At 46.1% G+C, this 19,221-nt stretch overlaps 1 protein-coding gene across 2 annotated transcripts in view; it reads right to left on the reverse strand.

Annotated features, from left to right (window-relative positions):
• DCAF12 (DDB1 and CUL4 associated factor 12) overlaps positions 1-19,221 on the reverse strand; it is a 61,969-nt gene that overhangs the window by 13,480 nt on the left and 29,268 nt on the right. Inside the window, exons 3-8 of one of the 2 annotated variants that reach the window (XM_069747754.1) lie at positions 14,412-14,618; positions 13,036-13,096; positions 11,424-11,617; positions 8,927-8,992; positions 2,353-2,515; positions 1,896-2,068 (exon numbers count right to left, since the gene is read on the reverse strand). In XM_069747754.1, coding sequence (XP_069603855.1) covers positions 1,896-2,068; positions 2,353-2,515; positions 8,927-8,992; positions 11,424-11,617; positions 13,036-13,096; positions 14,412-14,618 — 864 coding nt within the window. Of the gene's footprint in view, positions 1-1,895; positions 2,069-2,352; positions 2,519-8,926; positions 8,993-11,423; positions 11,618-13,035; positions 13,097-14,411; positions 14,619-19,221 lie in introns of both variants that reach the window. The other variant, XM_069747745.1, reaches the window with a different exon arrangement.

The raw sequence follows: 19,221 nt of genomic DNA on the forward strand, positions 1-19,221 counted from the left end.
AGACGCTTCCCTCCTTGGAACAGCTGGACTAAGGATTCCAAGAGAAACCCCAGAAAAGACCATTAAATTGAAATGACAAGAAAGGACTTGAAAGTAGGGTACTGAGGACCTGCTAGAGAGCAAAACGCTGAAGACGTACTGAAGGGGACCTCGGGTGAAACCTTGGATCTCAACCCAGCAATGTAGGCTCTGCTACATCAACAAAACGGCTCAGAAAGGGAGAACCGTTTGAAGAGACCACCTCTTGCCTGTCTAAGTAGATAGAACGGAGACTACCGGAAGATTCCGCAGACTCAGATCCATCAGGAAGCTAAACTTAAGCGCACGGGGATGAAGGTGGTTAACAGGGACTATGGAAAATGTAGACAAGATGGGCATTGATCGGCACAATCGGATATGAGCAGTCAAAGGAGGCGAGTCCATGGAAAACCTGGAGAATGTCAATTCCATGAGAAGTTGGCCCTAGGAAGGAGTACATAGGCCTCAGAAAAAAACTTGACTGCCAAAAGGAAGATCCTTACCTATGACGACATGAGTGACCCTATCCGATCCGGACCCTCTGGAACGGGGAGAGGGTTCTAGCATTTGGATCTACTTACCTAGGTATAAGACACCACACAAACGAGAATAACGGTGAAAAGGATACGAATCCTGCTGAAGGAAGGAACGTATTATCACCAAAACCCCAAGATCTGATCCAGGCGTGGAGCAGCCTTCTACACTGGACGATGCTTGCCCAGAGCAAGATCCAATTCCTATCCGAGGTGGGAGAACCTGTTCCTGCCACGGTCGGAAATAAAAACCTGGAGCTGCTCGAGGTTTAATCCAGTGTCTGTAAGAAAGAAAAGGTAAGTGCTGACACATAAAAGGGAAGCTGAATATCCTACTTCCTGTCGGTGGGGTGTACACTGCAGAGGAGGAGTTACTTCTTTATTTGCATAGTGTCAGCCTCCTAGTGGCAGCAGCATACACCCATGGTTCCCGTGTCCCCCAATGAGGCGACAGAGAAAAGGCAAGGACTGGCCACCAAAAGTAAACATGAACACACCAAGGTGACATGAAACAAAGTCCTGCCCAGCGGATCCGAGAGGGTGCGATGTGGGTGATACCACACTGCTCTCTCGGTCGCTTAATGCAGGGAATCAGGCTGAGAAGAACTGCACCCTGTAACCCCCAGAAGTGTATCTGAAGCGAAAGGGAAAAAGATTAATAAACACACAATCCCTAAAAGAAAAAAAAAGAAATGCGGATCTGGTGTTCGATCCAGGTCCGCCTCCTACAGACACTAAGCAAAAACTGAGCTGCCTGGAGCCTGTCGGAGGGTGTATACTGCCGCGGAGGAGTTACTTCTTCTTTATTTGCATAGTGTCAGCCTCCTAGCGACAGCAGCATACACCGACGGTTACCTGTGTCCCCCAATGGAGCGAGAAAGAAACAACATTTATCACCTATCCGCAGGATAAGGGACATTTCCTCTGCAAAAGGGCACTTTCGTGGGGCTACTTTAAAAGTGGCACTACATGCAGTTAAAAACTCCAAATTTATAAACTACAGAAAACTGGGGATTATACAATTTTTTCACATTATCATCTATTTATAGGACACTTGATAAGTTGCCGATCACTGGAGGTCGAGCATGCACACCACCGCTCCATGGTCAAATGCCACGCCATACAAACGGGGCTGTGTAGCGCCCTATTCTCAGGATGGGAGGCGCTCCCATCAGTAAGATTCCCGGTGATCGGCAAACTTATCTCCTATTCATAGGAATCTTGATGTAAGCCCAATAGATGCCGATTAATTTATCCATGCAAGCCGATACAAAAAGGTACATTAGCATCCATCTTACTTATTAAGCCAAAGCGCATCCCTTTATCTCCTTCGTATGTACTCACCAGCCAGCCTTTCCCGGTTGTCAGTTTGAGGAGGTCTCCTTTGGACTTTGAACTATTAAAATAACTGGTGGAATAATCCAAAAACCTCTGCGCCCGGATGTCATAGAATAAGAGAGAGCCCTGACCGGTCCCCACAGTGATAATATGCTCATAGAAGCTCACAGAGCGGATACCTGCACACAAATACAGATTATATGTGATCAAAGCAAGAAAGAGTATCCTCTCCGTCTGCCGCAGCCGTACAGTATATACATGGTTAATAGCCGCGCTTCTGATCTAGACCACCTCCAGCTTATTCCACCATTACTTCAATCATCATTTTGCTGCTGGGGAGAATGTGGATCAATCAATATTGACTTTTGTTTAGTATGAGGCACTAGTTGTGTTGAGTTCCTAAAATGGGTAAATAATACTTCTCTACAACACTCTGTTCAACTACTAAGGCCCGTAGACTCACCACTGCCTTGTTCTTTGCAGTACACGGACTTGGCGCTCTCAGGAGGCTGCCGAGGATCAAGAAAAGACACATGCGCCTGTGATCCCACAGCATAGACGGACCACTCCAGGCCATAGGCCAGACAGACGTTCTCTCTGTAATAGGGTAACTTTGTAGACAGCAGCTGCTTGAGACCAGAAAAGGAGAGGGAAAAAAAAAAAAAAAAAGGTAATTAAATCGGATGTCAAGTTTAACCATTAAGTTGTTCCTATCTTTAGAGAAGCAGTAATACTACAAAGCAATAAAACTCCCAGAAGAAGGCAGTGCGCTGAAACGCGCGTCGGAGTGAGGGGCTGGGCACCACAGCCCACAGGAGGTAACAGTTCTTTTTATACACACTTTTCTCCTGCTGTTTTCCTAGCTTGTGTTATCCATACTGGTTCAAGGAACTTCTTTGCATGGTATGTCTCAGATACCATCTAATCTATTTAACTGCATATTACCATTAGGGAACATTGATAAGTACAATTTATTTTCCATCGGATATCAAAGCAGTAAAACCGTAATGCCCGCTATTATACCATGGAAGTTCCTGTCTAGATTAGGTCTATTGATCACTAGACTTTCCGTAAGTATGCAGAGCTCTAACAATATCTCTTTGTAGTAATAGGATTCAAATTAACCCACCACTAGGGGGAGCTCCCCGCATACATAGCTTGCTTCAAAGTGAATGGTAAATTCATTTTCAGGTCATAGGCTATCGCTTTAGTAAAATAATTTTTTTGGGGGGTGGGAGGGGGGGGGGGGCAAAACAATTATTTTTGCAGTCGAGTCATTACAAATTTTGCAGTTTGGCTTTCACAGGCACTTTGTTTCCCTACAGAAAGGTTTACGTAAAAATATGTCAGTAAGCTCGGTCTGATGGCAGAGTTTGTAGGGCTTTGCTCATACAGTACAGACCAAAAGTTTGGACACCTTCTCATTTAAAGATTTTTCTGTATTTTCATGACTATGAAAATTGTACATTCACACTGAAGGCATCAAAACTATGAATTAACATACGTGGAATTATATACTTAACAAAAAAGTGCGAAACAACTGAGATTATGTCTTATATTCTAGGTTCTTCAAAGTAGCCACCTTTTGCTTTGATGACTGCTTTGCACACTCTTGGCATTCTCTTGATGAGCTTCAAGAGGTAGTCACTGGAAATGGTTTTCACTTCACAGGTGTGCCCTGTCAGGTTTAATAAGTGGCATTTCTTGCCTTATAGATGGAGTTGGGACCATCAGTTGTGTTGAGCAGAAGTCTGGTGGATACACAGCTGATAGTCCTACTGAATAGACTGTTAGAATTTGTATTATGGCAAGAAAAAAAGCAGCTAAGCAAAGAAAAATGAGTGGCCATCATTACTTTAAGAAATGAAGGTCAGTCAGTCCAAAAAATTGGGAAAACTTTGAAAGTGTCCCCAAGTGCAGTGGCAAAAACTATCAAGCGCTACAAAGAAACTGGCTCACATGAGGACCGCCCCAGGAAAGGAAGACCAAGAGTCACCTCTGCTTCTGAGCATAAGTTTATCCGAGTCACCAGCCTCAGAAATCGCAGGTTAACAGCAGCTCAGATTAGAGACCAGGTCAATGCCACACAGAGTTCTAGCAGCAGACACATCTCTACAACAACTGTTAAGAGGAGACTTTGTGCAGCAGCCTTCATGGTAAAATAGCAGCTAAGAAACCACTGCTAAGGACAGGCAACAAGCAGAAGAGACTTGTTTGGGCTAAAGAACACAAGGAATGGACATTACACCAGTGAAAATCTTTGCTTTGGTCCAAATTTGAGATCTTTGGTTCCAAACACTGTGTCTTTGTGCGACTCAGAAAAGGCGAATGGATGGACTCTACATGCCTGGTTCCCACCGTGAAGCATGGAGGAGGAGGTGTGATGGTGTGGGGGTGCTTTGCTGGTGACACTGTTGGGGATTTATTCAAAATTGAAGGCATACTGAACCAGCATGGCTACCACAGCATCTCGCAGCGGCATGCTATTCCATCCGGTTTGCGTTTAGTTGGACCATCATTTATTTTTCAACAGGACAATGACCCCAAGCACACCTCCAGGCTGTGTAAGGGCTATTTGACCAAGAAGGAGAGTGATGGGGTGCTACGCCATATGACCTGGCCTCCACAGTCACCAGACCTGAACCCAATCGAGATGATTATGGGTGAGCTGAACCGCAGAGTGAAGGCAAAAGGGCCAACAAGTGCTAAGCATCTCTGGGAACTCCTTCAAGATTATTGGAGAACCATTTCCGGTGACTACCTCTTGAAGCTCATCAAGAGAATGTCAGGAGTGTGCAAAGCAGTCATCAAAGCAAAAGGTGGCTACTTTGAAGAACCTAGAATATAAGACATAATCTCAGTTGTTTCACACTTTTTTGTTAAGTATATAATTCCACATGTGTTAATTCATAGTTTTGATGCCTTCAGTGTGAATGTACAATTTTCATAGTCATGAAAATACAGAAAAATATTTAAATGAGCAGGTGTGTCCAAACTTTTGGTCTGTACTGTATGTCCAGCTGCCAAAATGTAAATTATATGGACTAAAATGGGTGCAAAAATAGAAGATAAAAATTATTTATTAAGAAATAAACCATAAGTAAACCAGCAACATTTTGCTGTGATTTTTTAAAATGGTAAATTTTTACTGCGTCAAAAAAATGCAACATGAGATTGCATGAAATATAACTATTGTTAGTGCTGTACTGCCTGGAAATGGACGAAAGTGCTGGGATAAGGTGTTATCTGAGCATGCTCAGGTACTAACCGAGTGTCTTCAGTGTGCACGAATAATATGTTCGGATCCCTGCGGCTGCATGTCTCCCGGCTGTTCGACAGCCACGACACATGCAGGGATTGCCTAACAAACAGCCAATCCCTGCATGTGTTGCAGCTGCAGAGACTCGGATATATTATTCGAGCACGCTGAAGAAACTCTGTTAGCACCGGAGCATGCCCAGATAACACCTTATCCCTGCATGTTCGCTCATCACTAGCTGTGACCTGCTTGGACTACATCCAAAGTTCACTCTTAAGTGAGCAGCACAGGAGGGAGGAGGTTCCTGCTCAGCCATCTTCTTTCATGGACTAAAAAGTAGGAACACAGAGGATTAAAAGCAGAAATGAGAATTTTATTACAATCCAAGGCACATTTGTGATTAGTGCTGGGCTTTTTTCTCCTCTAAAAAAGAGACACCTACACTTTTTTTGATACAGGCAAAAAAAAAAAGCTGCTGGAAAGCAAATGAATGATGTTTTGTGACACTCCTGTTACAATATAAATGAGTGGGTCCTCTACAAGGCCAAATCCTTTTTTTTTATGGTCCCAAAAAAAATGTAAACAGGCTCAGCTGAAATATCCAGCAGATAACTCGTTTTTCTTCTTCGGAGTTCCTTAGGATAGGTCATTGTGGTGAAATGTGTGTGTAATATATATATACAGTTATGGCCAAAAGTATTGACACCCCTGTAATTTTGTCAAATACTCATTTTCTTCCTGAAAATGATTGCAATCACAAACTCTTTGGTATTATTATCTTCATTTAATTTGTCTTAAATGAAAAAACACAAAAGAGAATGAAGCAAAAAGCAAAACATTGATCATTTCACACAAAACTCCAAAAATGGGCCAGACAAAAGTATTGGCACCCTCAGCCTAATACTTGGTTGCACAACCTTTAGCCAAAATACCTGCGACCAACCGCTTCCGGTAACCATCAATGAGTTTCTTACAATGCTCTGCTGGAATTTTAGACCATTCTTCTTTGGCAAACTGCTCCAGGTCCCTGATATTTGAAGGGTGCCTTCTCCAAACTGCCATTTTTAGATCTCTCCACAGGTGTGCTATGGGATTCAGGTCTGAACTCATTGCTGGCCACCTTAGACGTCTCCAGTGATTTCTCTCAAACCATTTTCTAGTGCTTTTTGAAGTGTGTTTTGGGTCATTGTCCTGCTGGAAGACCCATGACCTCTGAGGGAGACCCAGCTTTCTCACACTGGGCCCTACATTATGCTGCAAAATTTGTTGGTAGCCTTCAGACTTCATAATGCCATGCACACGGTCAAGCAGTCCAGTTCCAAAGGCAGCAAAGGAGCCCCAAAACATCAGGGAACCTCTGCCATGTTCGACTGTAGGGACCGTGTTCTTTTCTTTGAATGCCTCTTTCTTTCTCCTGTAAACTCTATGTTGATGCCTTTGCCCAAAAAGCTCTACTTTTGTCTTATCTGACCAGAGAACATACTTCCAAAATGTTTTAGGCTTTTTCAGGTAAGTTTTGGCAAACTCCAGCCTGGCTTTTTTATGTCTCGGGGTAAGAAGTGGGGTCTTCCTGGGTCTCCTACCATACAGTCCCTTTTCATTCAGACGCCGACGGATAGTACGGGTTGACACTGCTGTACCCTCGGACTGCAGGGCAGCTTGATCTTGTTTGGATGTTAGTCGAGGTTCTTTATCCAACATCCGCACAATCTTGCGTTGAAATCTCGTCAATTTTTCTTTTCCGTCCACATCTAGGGAGGTTAGCCACAGTGCCATGGGCTTTACACTTCTTGATGACACTGCGCACGGTAGACACAGGAACATTCAGGTCTTTGGAGATGGACTTGTAGCCTTGAGATTGCTCATGCTTCCTCACAATTTGGTTTCTCAAGTCCTCAGACAGTTCTTTGGTCTTCTTTCTTTTCTCCATGCTCAATGTGGTACACACAAGGACACAGGACAGAGGTTGAGTCAACTTTAATCCATGTCAACTGGCTGCAAGTGTGATTTAGTTATTGCCAAAACCTGTTAGGTGCCACAGGTAAGTTACAGGTGCTGTTAATTACACAAATTAGGGAAGCATCACATGATTTTTCAAACAGTGCCAATACTTTTGTCCACCCCCTTTTTTATGATTGGTGTGGAATTATATCCAATTTGGCTTTAGGACAATTCGTTTTGTGTTTTTTTCATTTCAGACAAATTAAATGAAGATAATAATAATAACAAATAATTTGTGTTTGCAATCATTTTCAGGAAGAAAATGAGTATTATCTGACCGAATTGCAGGGGTGTCAATACTTTTGGCCGTGTGTGTGTGTGTGTGTGTGTGTATACACATATACACACACACATACAGTGGACTATGTATAGATTTGTGGCACTTGCAATAATGTAACATCTGTCTTGAGGCACTGCATGTCGCACCCAGGTGTTAATATGTATTTTCCTGGGACAAGTAGAATTCTGTCTCCAATCTCACCAAGGGGTCCTGCTGGAAGCCGAGAAGAAAGGTAACATTTGACACCTCCTAGCTCTTGGAAGAGAGATGTTAATTACGGCCTGATAGTATTTCTGGGAGAGCGGTTACACAAAGAATCTCAAGAGAAAATAATATATTGATTGGGGGGCGTGGCCGTGGTCCAATCAAAAACCAAGCAATTATGATATTAACCTGAGGGGCTGTTTTAGAAACCTGACCTCCAGACCAAAGTTATAAATTAGACCTGTATACAGAGACAGGTGTTCACATGTGAGGGCAGCTTCCACCAACTCCATTCAGCCCCCCCCCCCCCCCCCCCCTCAGGGAGCAGAAAGCAAACTACCAGTTAGATGATTTCTGTAAGTTTCTTCTGTTATTTTACACTGTTATGCATAAGTCTTTTTATTATCACATTTTTATACCTTTCTCCTACTGTAAGCATTGAACGTTCTGTATTAAAGTATAAAACTTTAATAAGTTGAACCTTGAATGTTCTAAAAGAATCCATAGCCTAATCTGTGTGAGCTTTATGAGTGGTAGACATTATTAGTATTGATATTTCCAGGACTCACCGCCCGTGTATTCGGTGAGTGGCGGCAGCGTGTATGAGCGGGTGTCTGGCCTGGGTCGGTGTGTGATTTATGCTCCCATTACAGCATAGGACAGGATTGAATGCTGGACTGAGAGAGGGGAGATAGATAAACCCTTGCAGGCACAACCCCAAGTCTGAGTGCTGAGAGTGGGCACGTGACGAATTAGTTACACCACGGAGTAGGGGCCCGTGACAGTCATCAATGACCGATCGGTCATGGTCCACGTGGTCCCACACTCAGCTGTTATCGGCGTTGGTGGCTGCCGGCCTATTGATTTGAATAGGAAACGGATGTGTAGCACCCTGCGGCGGCCAATTTCAGAAGCCTACCAAGCTCCGAGAGTACTTCTGACCGTCGCCGACATCCGTAACAGCTAATCGGAGGGGGCGACAGGTGTCGGACCCCGACCGATCAGACATTGATGACCTATTCCATGGATAGGTCATCAGTGATAAAACACTGGACAACCTTTATTAACTTCACTTTCCTGTGGTTTCCTCACTGGTTGTATCCGTGAGTTAACAGCCAAGTCTGTAAAAGCCAAATGGTGCAAAGCGGTTTTTTTTTTCCCATAAAACTCAATTATAATTTTTTTTTGTCCCAAATATATCCATTTAATAAAATAATAAAATAAATTGTATCCAAGGTATTAGACCTCCAACTACGTGGCTAAGTTCCTCCCTTCAGCGCCATACTCAGATACCTTGGCTAAACTGTATTCTGCTGTCCACAAGTGGAAATAACCATCCAGAGACACGGCTCCCAGCTCCTGCAAATAAACAATTGTTTTTTTATAATTATCTAAAAGATGAATAACCCACAATGATATAACCAGATATTAACAGAATTTATCAAAGACACTTTATAGAACACTGGTTTATGATTCTTCTATGTGACTGCAGACTTGTGAACTCTCACAGCGCACGCACAGTGTACACTGTAAGGATTTTCCAGTGCCAGGAGGGCACATGACTGCATGCATGCAAATCACAAACTTGCTGTCACATGCTAACAAAATGTGCGCAGCCTTGATCAATACAAACGAATTAATTAGTTTCCAGTACCATCTCTATGCTGATGACACCCAATTATACACTTCTGCTCCTGATATCTCACCTGCCTTATTAGAAAACACCAGTGATTGTCTTACCGCTGTCTCTAACATCATGTCCTCCCTCTATCTGAAACTAAACCTGTCAAAAAATGAACTCCTCATGTTCTCTCCTTCTAACCTACCTTTGCCTGACATTGCCATCTCCGTGTGCGGTTCCACCATTACTCCAAAGCAACATGCCCGCTGCCTTGGGGTCATCCTTGATTCTGACCTTTCATTCACCCCCCACATCCGATCACTGGCTCGCTCTTCTTATCTGCATCTGAAAAACATTTCTAGAATTCGCCCTTTCCTTACTTTCAACTCTGCAAAAACTCTTACCGTTTCACTTATTCATTCTCGTCTGGACTATTGTAACTCTCTACTAATCGGCCTCCCTCTTACCAAACTCTCCCCGCTCCAATCTGTCCTGAATGCTGCTGCCAGGATCATATTCCTCACCAACCGTTACACCGATGCCTCTACCTTGTGCCAGTCATTACACTGGCTACCCATCCACTCCAGAATCCAGTACAAAACTACTACCCTCATCCACAAAGCACTCCATGGCTCAGCACCACCCTACATCTCCTCCCTGGTATCAGTCTACCACCCTACCCGTGCCCTCCGCTCCGCTAATGACCTCAGGTTAGCATCCTCAATAATCAGAACCTCCCACTCCCGTCTCCAAGACTTTACACGTGCTGCGCCGATTCTTTGGAATGCACTACCTAGGTTAATGCGAATAATCCCCAATCCCCACAGTTTTAAGCGTGCCCTAAAAACTCATTTGTTCAGACTGGCCTACCGCCTCAATGCATTAATGTAAGGATCCCTGTGTGGCCTATTTAAAAGAAAAAAAAAATGTTCTCATTCACTTTATGCAGTTAATAGCCCTCTGTGTCTGTACTGTTACATACTTAGGCAGTTAACTGGTTCATGCAGCTTTACATGAACACCCGAGCCTTACACTATGGCCGGTCCGAATAACTATAGCATTTGTTACCATCCACCTCTCGTGTCTCCCCTTTTCCTCATAGTTTGTAAGCTTGCGAGCAGGGCCCTCATTCCTCCTGGTATCTGTTTTGAACTGTATTCCTGTTATGCTGTAATGTCTATTGTCTGTGCAAGTCCCCTCTATAATTTGTAAAGCGCTGCGGAATATGTTGGCGCTATATAAATAAAAATTATTATTATTAAAATTAAACAAGGCTGGACACATCTAACCGGAATGTGGCAGGTAGTATACTAATTGCATACGTGCGGTCACAACTTCCTACTCCCGGCGCCTGCACAGGAGAATCCTGACAGCGCGCATTGTGCGTGCTGCAAGGATTCACAAGTCTGCAGTCAGAGTGACTGCAGACTTGAGCCCCACGCCTGGACAACTCTTACCATGTCCGCTCCCCTTACAGCAGGATACTAGGGAGGGGGTGGCGGTAGGGGCACAGCGGATATGTATTTATCAGCTTAAATTGTTACACGAGACAAAAACAAAAACAGTAAGGAAATAAAGGGAAAGCATTAGGATTTTTTTATATGCAGGTTTGTTTAGTGTTCCTTAAAGAACAAGGATGCTCCTTAGGCCGCATTCGCACGTTCAGTATTTGGTCAGTATTTTATCTCAGTATTTGTAAAGTCAAAACCAGGAGTGGGTGATAAATGCAGAAGTGGTGACATGTTTATATTTTACTTTTCCTCTTATTGTTCTCTTCTGATTTTGGCTTACATATACTGATGTAAAATGCTGACCAAAGTTTGCATCTCATAGACCTGTCGCTTATTATTGCTTATAAAAACTTTTCTTTGCATCAATCAGGGATCTTAGCATTGCTATATAACATCCAATGATCTAAAACTACATTATATTCAGCGTTGTGCAAGTTTCTTTAATTATTTTGGCCATCTCTATAATGGAGCTTGACATCCCTTCTTTAGGATGTTATAAGTAACAGGAGTCCCAACAAAAGCGGAGAGCTTCCACCTATCTCCATTAGACAGGAGGTTAGGCCGTCACAGCCTGGAGGGGAAGGTTTCCTGGAATTGTTTGCACAAGGCAGGAGCTCAGTAGAGGTGGAGCAGCAGACGAGGTATGGGCACACGTTACCTTCTTCCTGCTGTTGAACGCCAGGGCGCGGACCTTGCAGTTTGAGGAGTTGCTGCTCTCTTTGGGGATGTCCTTCAATGCTTTGTGGTAAATATGAGCATAGACTGGTACCCGGGAGTGGCTTTGCTGGAGGTTGCATTCATTCAGCACCTCGTCATTAATCTCCCAAAGAGCCATCGATCCATCACGGGAGCCTGAAACAAGAAGGGGGTTCAGACCAACCTGGATAAAAGGTCATTTTTTTTCTGTAATAAAAAGTGTATATCTCTTTGGCTGCAGCAGTGACATCCGGACTCCTACATAGTATACTGCACTTTATTCTCCTTCACCTCACTGGGGGACACAGACCGTGGGTGTATGCTGCTGCCACCAGGAGGCTGACACTAAGTATTACAAAGACAGTTAGCTCCTCTCTGCAGTATACACCCTCCTGCTGGCTCATAGAGAACCAGTTCATGCTTAGTGTCCGTAGGAGGCACACGGTCTGCTATTCAGACCCAAAACTCTTATTTTAATGCTTAAGATTTTTTTTACTTGGATGAAGGGCGACGGATCCTTTCAAGGCTCCGATCCAACAACAGGCGTGCACTGCGAGTGTCCCCTCCACATATCCTCTCCTGTGACGTGGGACGCCATGCCTGGGCTGATTTTTAGGGGCAACAGGTCCCTTAAAAAGGGCACCGACCTCCCTGCACCATCAAAGACGAGCACATGGAGTGTCGCCTCCATGTATCCTCTTCTGCAGCCAGGCCTAAGGCCGAACATTCAGCCCTGTCCACCAGGACTTAACCCCTTGGATGTACAGAGGCACCTTTCGTTTTGGCATCCGTGCAGCCTCCACTGCTCCACCACTGTCTAGCGGATGAAGCAAGGAGGCGGACGGTTCCTCTCCATCTCCCTATGAAAGGGAGAGTGGATTGAGGGTTTTTCACCTTATCCCTGCACATCCACAAAATCACCAGCGACAGCAGCTGCAAAACGGAGGTCCGAAAGACATCTCCAGCCTCTCCGGTAAGCGCTGAGAAGGGAGGGCTGTGAGAAGTACAGGCACAGGCAGGCATTTTTCTGTTTTTCGGGCCAGGGTAAAAATGTAGTCCCCGGCTTTGGCCTTATACAGGCCAAAGCACCGCCCCTACTATGGCGCGATCTGGCAGTCTCGCCCACTTTTCCGGCGCTTCTCGTTCTGAATGAGAGTTGCCCATGAAATCTCGTTGGCCATCTTCCTACACCCTGTCGCAAGCTGACAGGGCCTCCGGAAGCTCAGGAAGCCTCCTGCTTGCCCGGATAGCGACGCGGAGTGGGATTCTCGTGGCTGGGACGCAGGACCTGGGTAGGAGCGCTGCCACTAGCTCTCTCGCAGTATCTTATCCTCCACCGTAGCTGGTAGACCCGTAGTCCATCATGTGACCGCCAGCTGCAATGACAACGCTTGGCTCCCCATGATGTGGGGGCGTTGGGAGAGGAGCGTAAAGCAGCGCTTTCCATCTGTTTGGTTGGAGGTGCACGCCGCGTACGCCAATGCTTCATTCATTAAGACAAACCATTGGTCTTCATGAATCAGGGCCTAAATGTAGAAAACTAATTGGAAACTCGTGTCCTCATAACAACTTACCTGACACAACCAAGGTGTCACTAATCCATGCAATAGAGAAGATCCAGTCATTGTGACCCTCCTTTAATGAAAAAATAAAATATAATTAGGGCAAGACACACAAGATGTATAGAGGCTTCTGATAGTAGAACCTAAGCAGCAGAGAGAATTTCTTAGAAGCACTAATGTGGGTGATATCACACAGTCAGGTTCACTTTAAAGCTCAAAATATAAACTGGTTTGTCTGCAGCCCTCACTAGATGGAGCTTTGGAGTTTTCCCATTATTGAGGTTAATGTATACAACAGAAGGCAGTGATCTCCCTGCAGTGTGGACTGTAGGAAACTAGAATTTTATCATTTAAAAAAAAATGAACTGCTATGGTAATTTTGCCACCCTTCATCGCCACAATGACATATCGGATGACCTCGTTATTTTTCCATACTATCCGGTCTGTTTTGTTTTTCTCAAATATAGTAATAGTGTGATACAGCAGCGAAAAAGGCAAACAGTTCTAGGATGTATAAAGAGAAGCATAGTCTAGATCACGTGAATCTACTCCTCCTTGGTCAGGCCTCATCTGGAATACTGTGTCCAGTTCTGGGCACCACATTTTAAAAAAAGACATTAAGAAACTGGAGCAAGTTCAGAGAAGAGCGACCAGAATGATGAGCGGACTGCAAAGTATGTCCTACGTGGAACTGTTAAAGGATCTGGGAATGTTTAGCTTGCACAAAAGAAGGTTAAGAGGAGACTTAATAGTGGTCTACAAATATCTGAAGGGCTGTCACAGTGTAGAAGGATCATCTTTATTCTCATTTGCACAAGGAAAGACTAGAAGCAATGGGATGACACTGAATCGGAGGAAACACAGATTAGATTTTAGAAAAAACTTTTTGACAGTGAGGGTGATCAATGAGTGGAACAGGCTGCCACAAGAGGTGGTGAGATCTCCTTCAATGGAAGTCTTCAAACAGAGGCTGGACAGACATCTGTATGAGATGGTTTCGTGACTCCTGCTTTGCGCAGGGGGTTGGACACGATGACCATGGAGGGCCCTTCCAACTCTACCATTCTATGATTCTATAACAGATAAAATTAATTTTTAAAATACTGCACGTCAATGAGCAACCGAGTGCTCAAAATGTGTCCAGTGGCCAATATTGTTCCTTTAGTATTGGTTCACATTCCCACAAATGCTGTAATCACCACCGAGCTTCTCCAAAACATGGCAGCATGTAGAGACACAGGGCGTGCTGTGCCCGGCTTCATCACAGTACATATTACCGCCCCGATCATGCCCGGGGAGGACAAGATGACACTGCACAAGATCTGGGGGAGGCTGGTGGTGAACCTACATTATTTATATCTGGAGTCAAAGTATAAACTAAAGCTCACATCTCCCACACAGACGGGATCCAGGGTTGGCAGTCGATACACTGCCAGACTGTTGGGGTTATCTCCCCCGGTAGCCAGCAGCGTCCGTGAAGGGTTGATCTCGATGGCATGGATTCCACAGCTTTGAGGCGTCGTATTGGCTGGTTCACGATCTTTTAGGATTGGGATCTTTGTAATCTGTCCCGTCTGTACATCCACCACAAATAACTAAATAAAAAAAAGCAGAGGGAATTAAGTTTGGAAAACAATACACGTTCACAGATTTATCAGGAGACTTATTTTAGGAAAAGCTCAATACGAAGACAATCCAACCCCGATATCCAGAAATAAAACCTCAGTGAAATAAGGCTAGGTTCACATTGCGTTATGTGAACCCGTTAAACGGACTACGTTACACCGCGGCATAACGCGGTGTAAAAGTCCGTTAACGCCGCCATTGCTTGTAATGGCGAACGCATCGGTAGCGCACGCCCACATTGGGCGTGCGCTAGCAATGTGCCGTCATTTGAGTGATGGACCTCAAACGCTGCTTGCATTGGGCATCTGTGCTAGCGGGATCAGCAAATGCGATCCCTTTTGGGACATTGCGTTAGCGCAGTCCGTAGCGCTATGCGGTAAACGGACTGCCCTAACGCAATGTGAACCTAGCCTAACAGTTGTCCTATCCAGGAACAAAGTAACGATTTTTTCTATTGTTAACAAAACCTACAAAGTAACAGAAATAGGTCAACGGCATAAAGAACCAGTGGGCAAAGAAGCCACAGCCCTTGTTCTACCCCACACAGCATCCCCATGTCAGAGACCAAATAAAGAGATGTTCTACGCAAAAAAGGGTAAAAATGCAATAGACATAAGGATATACTACACAATTCTCACTTACAGAATGGCTGCTATTCAAAACAGTGTAATAACACAAAAAGATAGCACAACTCATTACTCCAAACAACATATCTGATCAGCTCTTCTATACATATAATTGTCTAAGGGTCACTTCCGTCTGTCTGTCCTTCTGTCACGGTTATTCATTCGCTGATTGGTCTCGGCAGCTGCCTGTCATGGCTGCCGCTACTAATCAGCGACGGGAACAGTCCGATTAGTCCCTCCCCTACTCACCTGCACTCACTGCCCGGCGCCCGCTCCATAATCCCCTCCACTCACCGCTTTCACAGGGTTAATGGCAGCGGTAACGGGCTGCGGTGTAACGCACTGTTACCGCTGCTATTAACCCTGTGTGTCCCCAACTATTTACTATTGATGCTGCCTAGGCAGCATCAATAGTAAAAATATGTCATGTTAAAAATAATAATAAAAAAAAAAAACCTGCTATACTCACCCTCCGCCGCCTTTCCCGCTTCTCGCCACGCTCCGGTGACCGCTCCATTGCAAGCGGCAGCTTCCGGGGTCAGGCCTGGTGTGCGACAAGGACCTGCCGTGACGTCACGGTCATGTGACCGCGACGTCATCATAGGTCCTGCTCACACCAGCCCTGGGACCAGAAGCTGCTGCTTGCAATGGAGCGGTCCCAGGAGCGTGGCGAGGAGCGGGAAAGGCGGCGGGTGGTGAGTATAGCACGACTTCAACGGGCCTTCAGAAGGTGAATATATGTGGGCAGTGCTATATACTACATCACTGGGCAATATACTACGTCACTGGGCAATATACTATGTGGACATGCATATTCTAGAATACCCGATGCGTTAGAATCGGGCCACCATCTAGTTTATAATATATAGTAAATTATCAGCACAATTTATCAATGACATCAGATTGTGCACGACTCCAGATTTAGGTCCACACCATGGAAGCAGCGTCCGGTCAGATCTCATGGAGGGGACGTGGAGTTGTATACAGAGAAATTGGGTCTCCCCAATCATAGTCCAAGCAGCAGATACAAACTGCGGAGTTCCTGCATGGCATGGAGCCGGCGGAGCAGAGTGATGTGTCTAGATGGTATTAGATCCAAACTTACTTACAGGTTAGTAGTGTTAGGAACGTGCCCGGCCACCATCCCGAAAGTGCAGCACCCAGGAGAAAATTAAGCGGATTTCTCCAGGGAAAAATCAGTTATACAGGCACGCCGGCGCAAAAATCAGTCATACAGGCGCAAAAATCAGTCATACAAGCGCGCCGGCGCAAGAATCAGTCATACAGGCACGCAGGCGCAAAATCAGTCATACAGGCACGCCGGCACAAAAATCAGTCATACAGGCACGCAGGCGCAAAAATCAGTCATACAGGCACGCTGGCAAAAAAATCAGTCATACAGGCACGCCAGCACAAAAAACAGTCATACAGGCATGCCGGCACAAAAATCAATCATACAGGCACGCTGGCACAAAATCAGTCATACAGACACGCCGGCACAAAATCAGTCATACAGGCACGCCGGCGCAAAAAAATCAGTCATACAGGCACGCCGGCACAAAAAAATCAGTCATGCCGGCACAAAACCAGTCATACAGGCACGCCGTCGCAAAACCAGTCATACAGGCACGCTGGTGCAAAAGTCAGTCATGAACGCCGGCACAAAAATCAGTCATACAGGCACACCGGCGGAAAAAATCAGTCATACAGGCACGCCAGCGCAAAAGTCAGTCATACAGGCACGCCAGCGCAAAAATCAGTCATACAGGCACGCCGGCACAAAAATCAGTCATACAGACACGCAGGCGCAAAGCCAGTCATACAGGTACGCCGGCGCAAAAATCAGTCATACGGGCACGCTGGCGCAAAACCAGTCATACAGGCACGCCAGCACAAAAATCAGTCATACAGGCATGCCGGCGCAAAAAACATCAGTCATGCCGGCGCAAAAAAAAAAAATCAGTCATGCCGGCGCAAAACCAGTCATACAGGCACGCCGGAACAAAAATCAGTCATACAGGCACGCCGGAACAAAAACAGGATTTTTGGTTGCTTACCGTAAAATCTGTTTCTTGAAGCCTCCATTGGGGGACACAGGAACCATGGTGTATGCTGCTGCCACTAGGAGGCTGACACTATGCAAATAAAAAAAGTTAGCTCCTCCTCTGCAGTGTACACCCCACCGACTGGCATTATACTCTTCAGTTAGTGAGAAAGCAGTAGGAGATAATGAAACAAGGTTGAAAAACCATAACCACAAACTTGAGAACTGTAACGTGAGAACAGTCATAGAACAGATAACAACAGAAAACATTGGGAGGGTGCTGTGTCCCCCAATGGAGGCTTCAAGAAACAGATTTTACGGTAAGCAACCAAAAATCCTGTTTTCTTTATCGCCTCTCATTGGGGGACACAGGAACCATGGGACGTCCCAAAGCAGTCCCAAGGGCGGGAAAACGGACTTCCATCAGGTCAGAGGACTCACCACTGCCGCCTGCAGGATCCTTCTGCCTAGGCTGGCGTCCGCCGATGCGTAGGTATGGACCTTGTAAAATTTGGCGAACGTGTGGATGGAAGACCAAGTTGCCGCTTTGCAAAGCTGTAGGGCGGAAGCCCTGTGGTGCACCGCCCAGGAGGCGCCGACTGCCCGGGTAGAGTGAGCCTTAATCCCAGGAGGGGGCACTCTGTTCTTGACCCGGTAAGCCTCTAAAATTGCCGTTCTGATCCAGCGAGCAATAGTCGCTTTAGAAGCCGGCTGGCCTCTGCGTGTGCCATCAGGAATGACGAAAAAAGAATCTGTCTTCCGGAAAGAGGATGTTCTATCCAGATAAATCCTCACTGCCCTGACTAGGTCTAGCTTGTTCAACGATCGCTCCAGAGGATGAGTCGGAGCTGGACAAAAGGAAGGTAGAACGATGTCCTCGTTGAGGTGGAAGGTGGAAACCACCTTAGGAAGAAAAGAAGGTGGAGGTCGGAAGACCACCTTGTCCTGGTGAATGACCAAAAACGGAGGGCGGCAAGACAGTGCCGCCAGCTCGGAAACGCGGCGAATGGACGTGATGGCCACAAGAAAGGCCACCTTCCAAGATAAAACTGATAGAGGAATCTCCCTAAGAGGTTCAAAGGGAGAAACCTTCAAAACGTCCAGTACCAGGTTTAGGTCCCAAGCCTCCACAGGGGCCCTGAACGGCGGGACGGCGTGGGCTACCCCCTGAAAGAAGGTCTTAACCTGTGGCCGAGAGGCCAAGGTCTTCTGAAAGAGGATGGAAAGCGCAGAGACCTGACCCTTCAGGGAACTAAGAGCCAGGCCCGAATCCAGTCCTGCCTGAAGGAAGGCCAAAAGAGAAGGCAGAGAAAAAACCATAGGCGGCACGCGGTTGGACTCGCACCAACGGAAGTAGGCCTTCCAGGTGCGGTAGTAGATCCTGGAAGACGAAGGCTTCCGAGCCTGAATCATGGTGTGAATCACCCGGTCCGAAAGGCCAGACGCTCTTAGAACCGCGGTCTCAACAGCCACGCCGTTAAACTGAGCGACCGAGAATTCGGGTGGCAGATCGGACCCTGGGACAGCAGATCGGGCCTGTCTGGAAGGCACCAGGGAGCGTCCGCGAGAAGGTTGACGAGCTCCGCGAACCAAGCTCTCCTGGGCCAATCCGGGGCGATCAGGATGACCGTCACCCCTTCCGCTTTGATCTTCTTCAACAGTTTGGGAAGTAATGGAAGGGGTGGGAACAGGTAGGGCAGCTCGAACTGTGACCAAGGAATGGCCAGAGCATCGACGCCCACTGCGAGAGGATCGCGGGACCTGGAGACGAATTGCGGAACCTTCCTGTTGATTCGAGACGCCGTGAGATCCACATCCGGAGTTCCCCATCGAAGACAAATCTGATGGAAGACCTCCGGATGCAGGGACCATTCCCCCGCCGCGAGACCCTCGCGGCTGAGG

This window comes from Ranitomeya imitator, chromosome 1 (assembly GCF_032444005.1).
Source record: "Ranitomeya imitator isolate aRanImi1 chromosome 1, aRanImi1.pri, whole genome shotgun sequence".
In the NCBI taxonomy this organism is placed as follows: domain Eukaryota; kingdom Metazoa; phylum Chordata; class Amphibia; order Anura; family Dendrobatidae; genus Ranitomeya; species Ranitomeya imitator.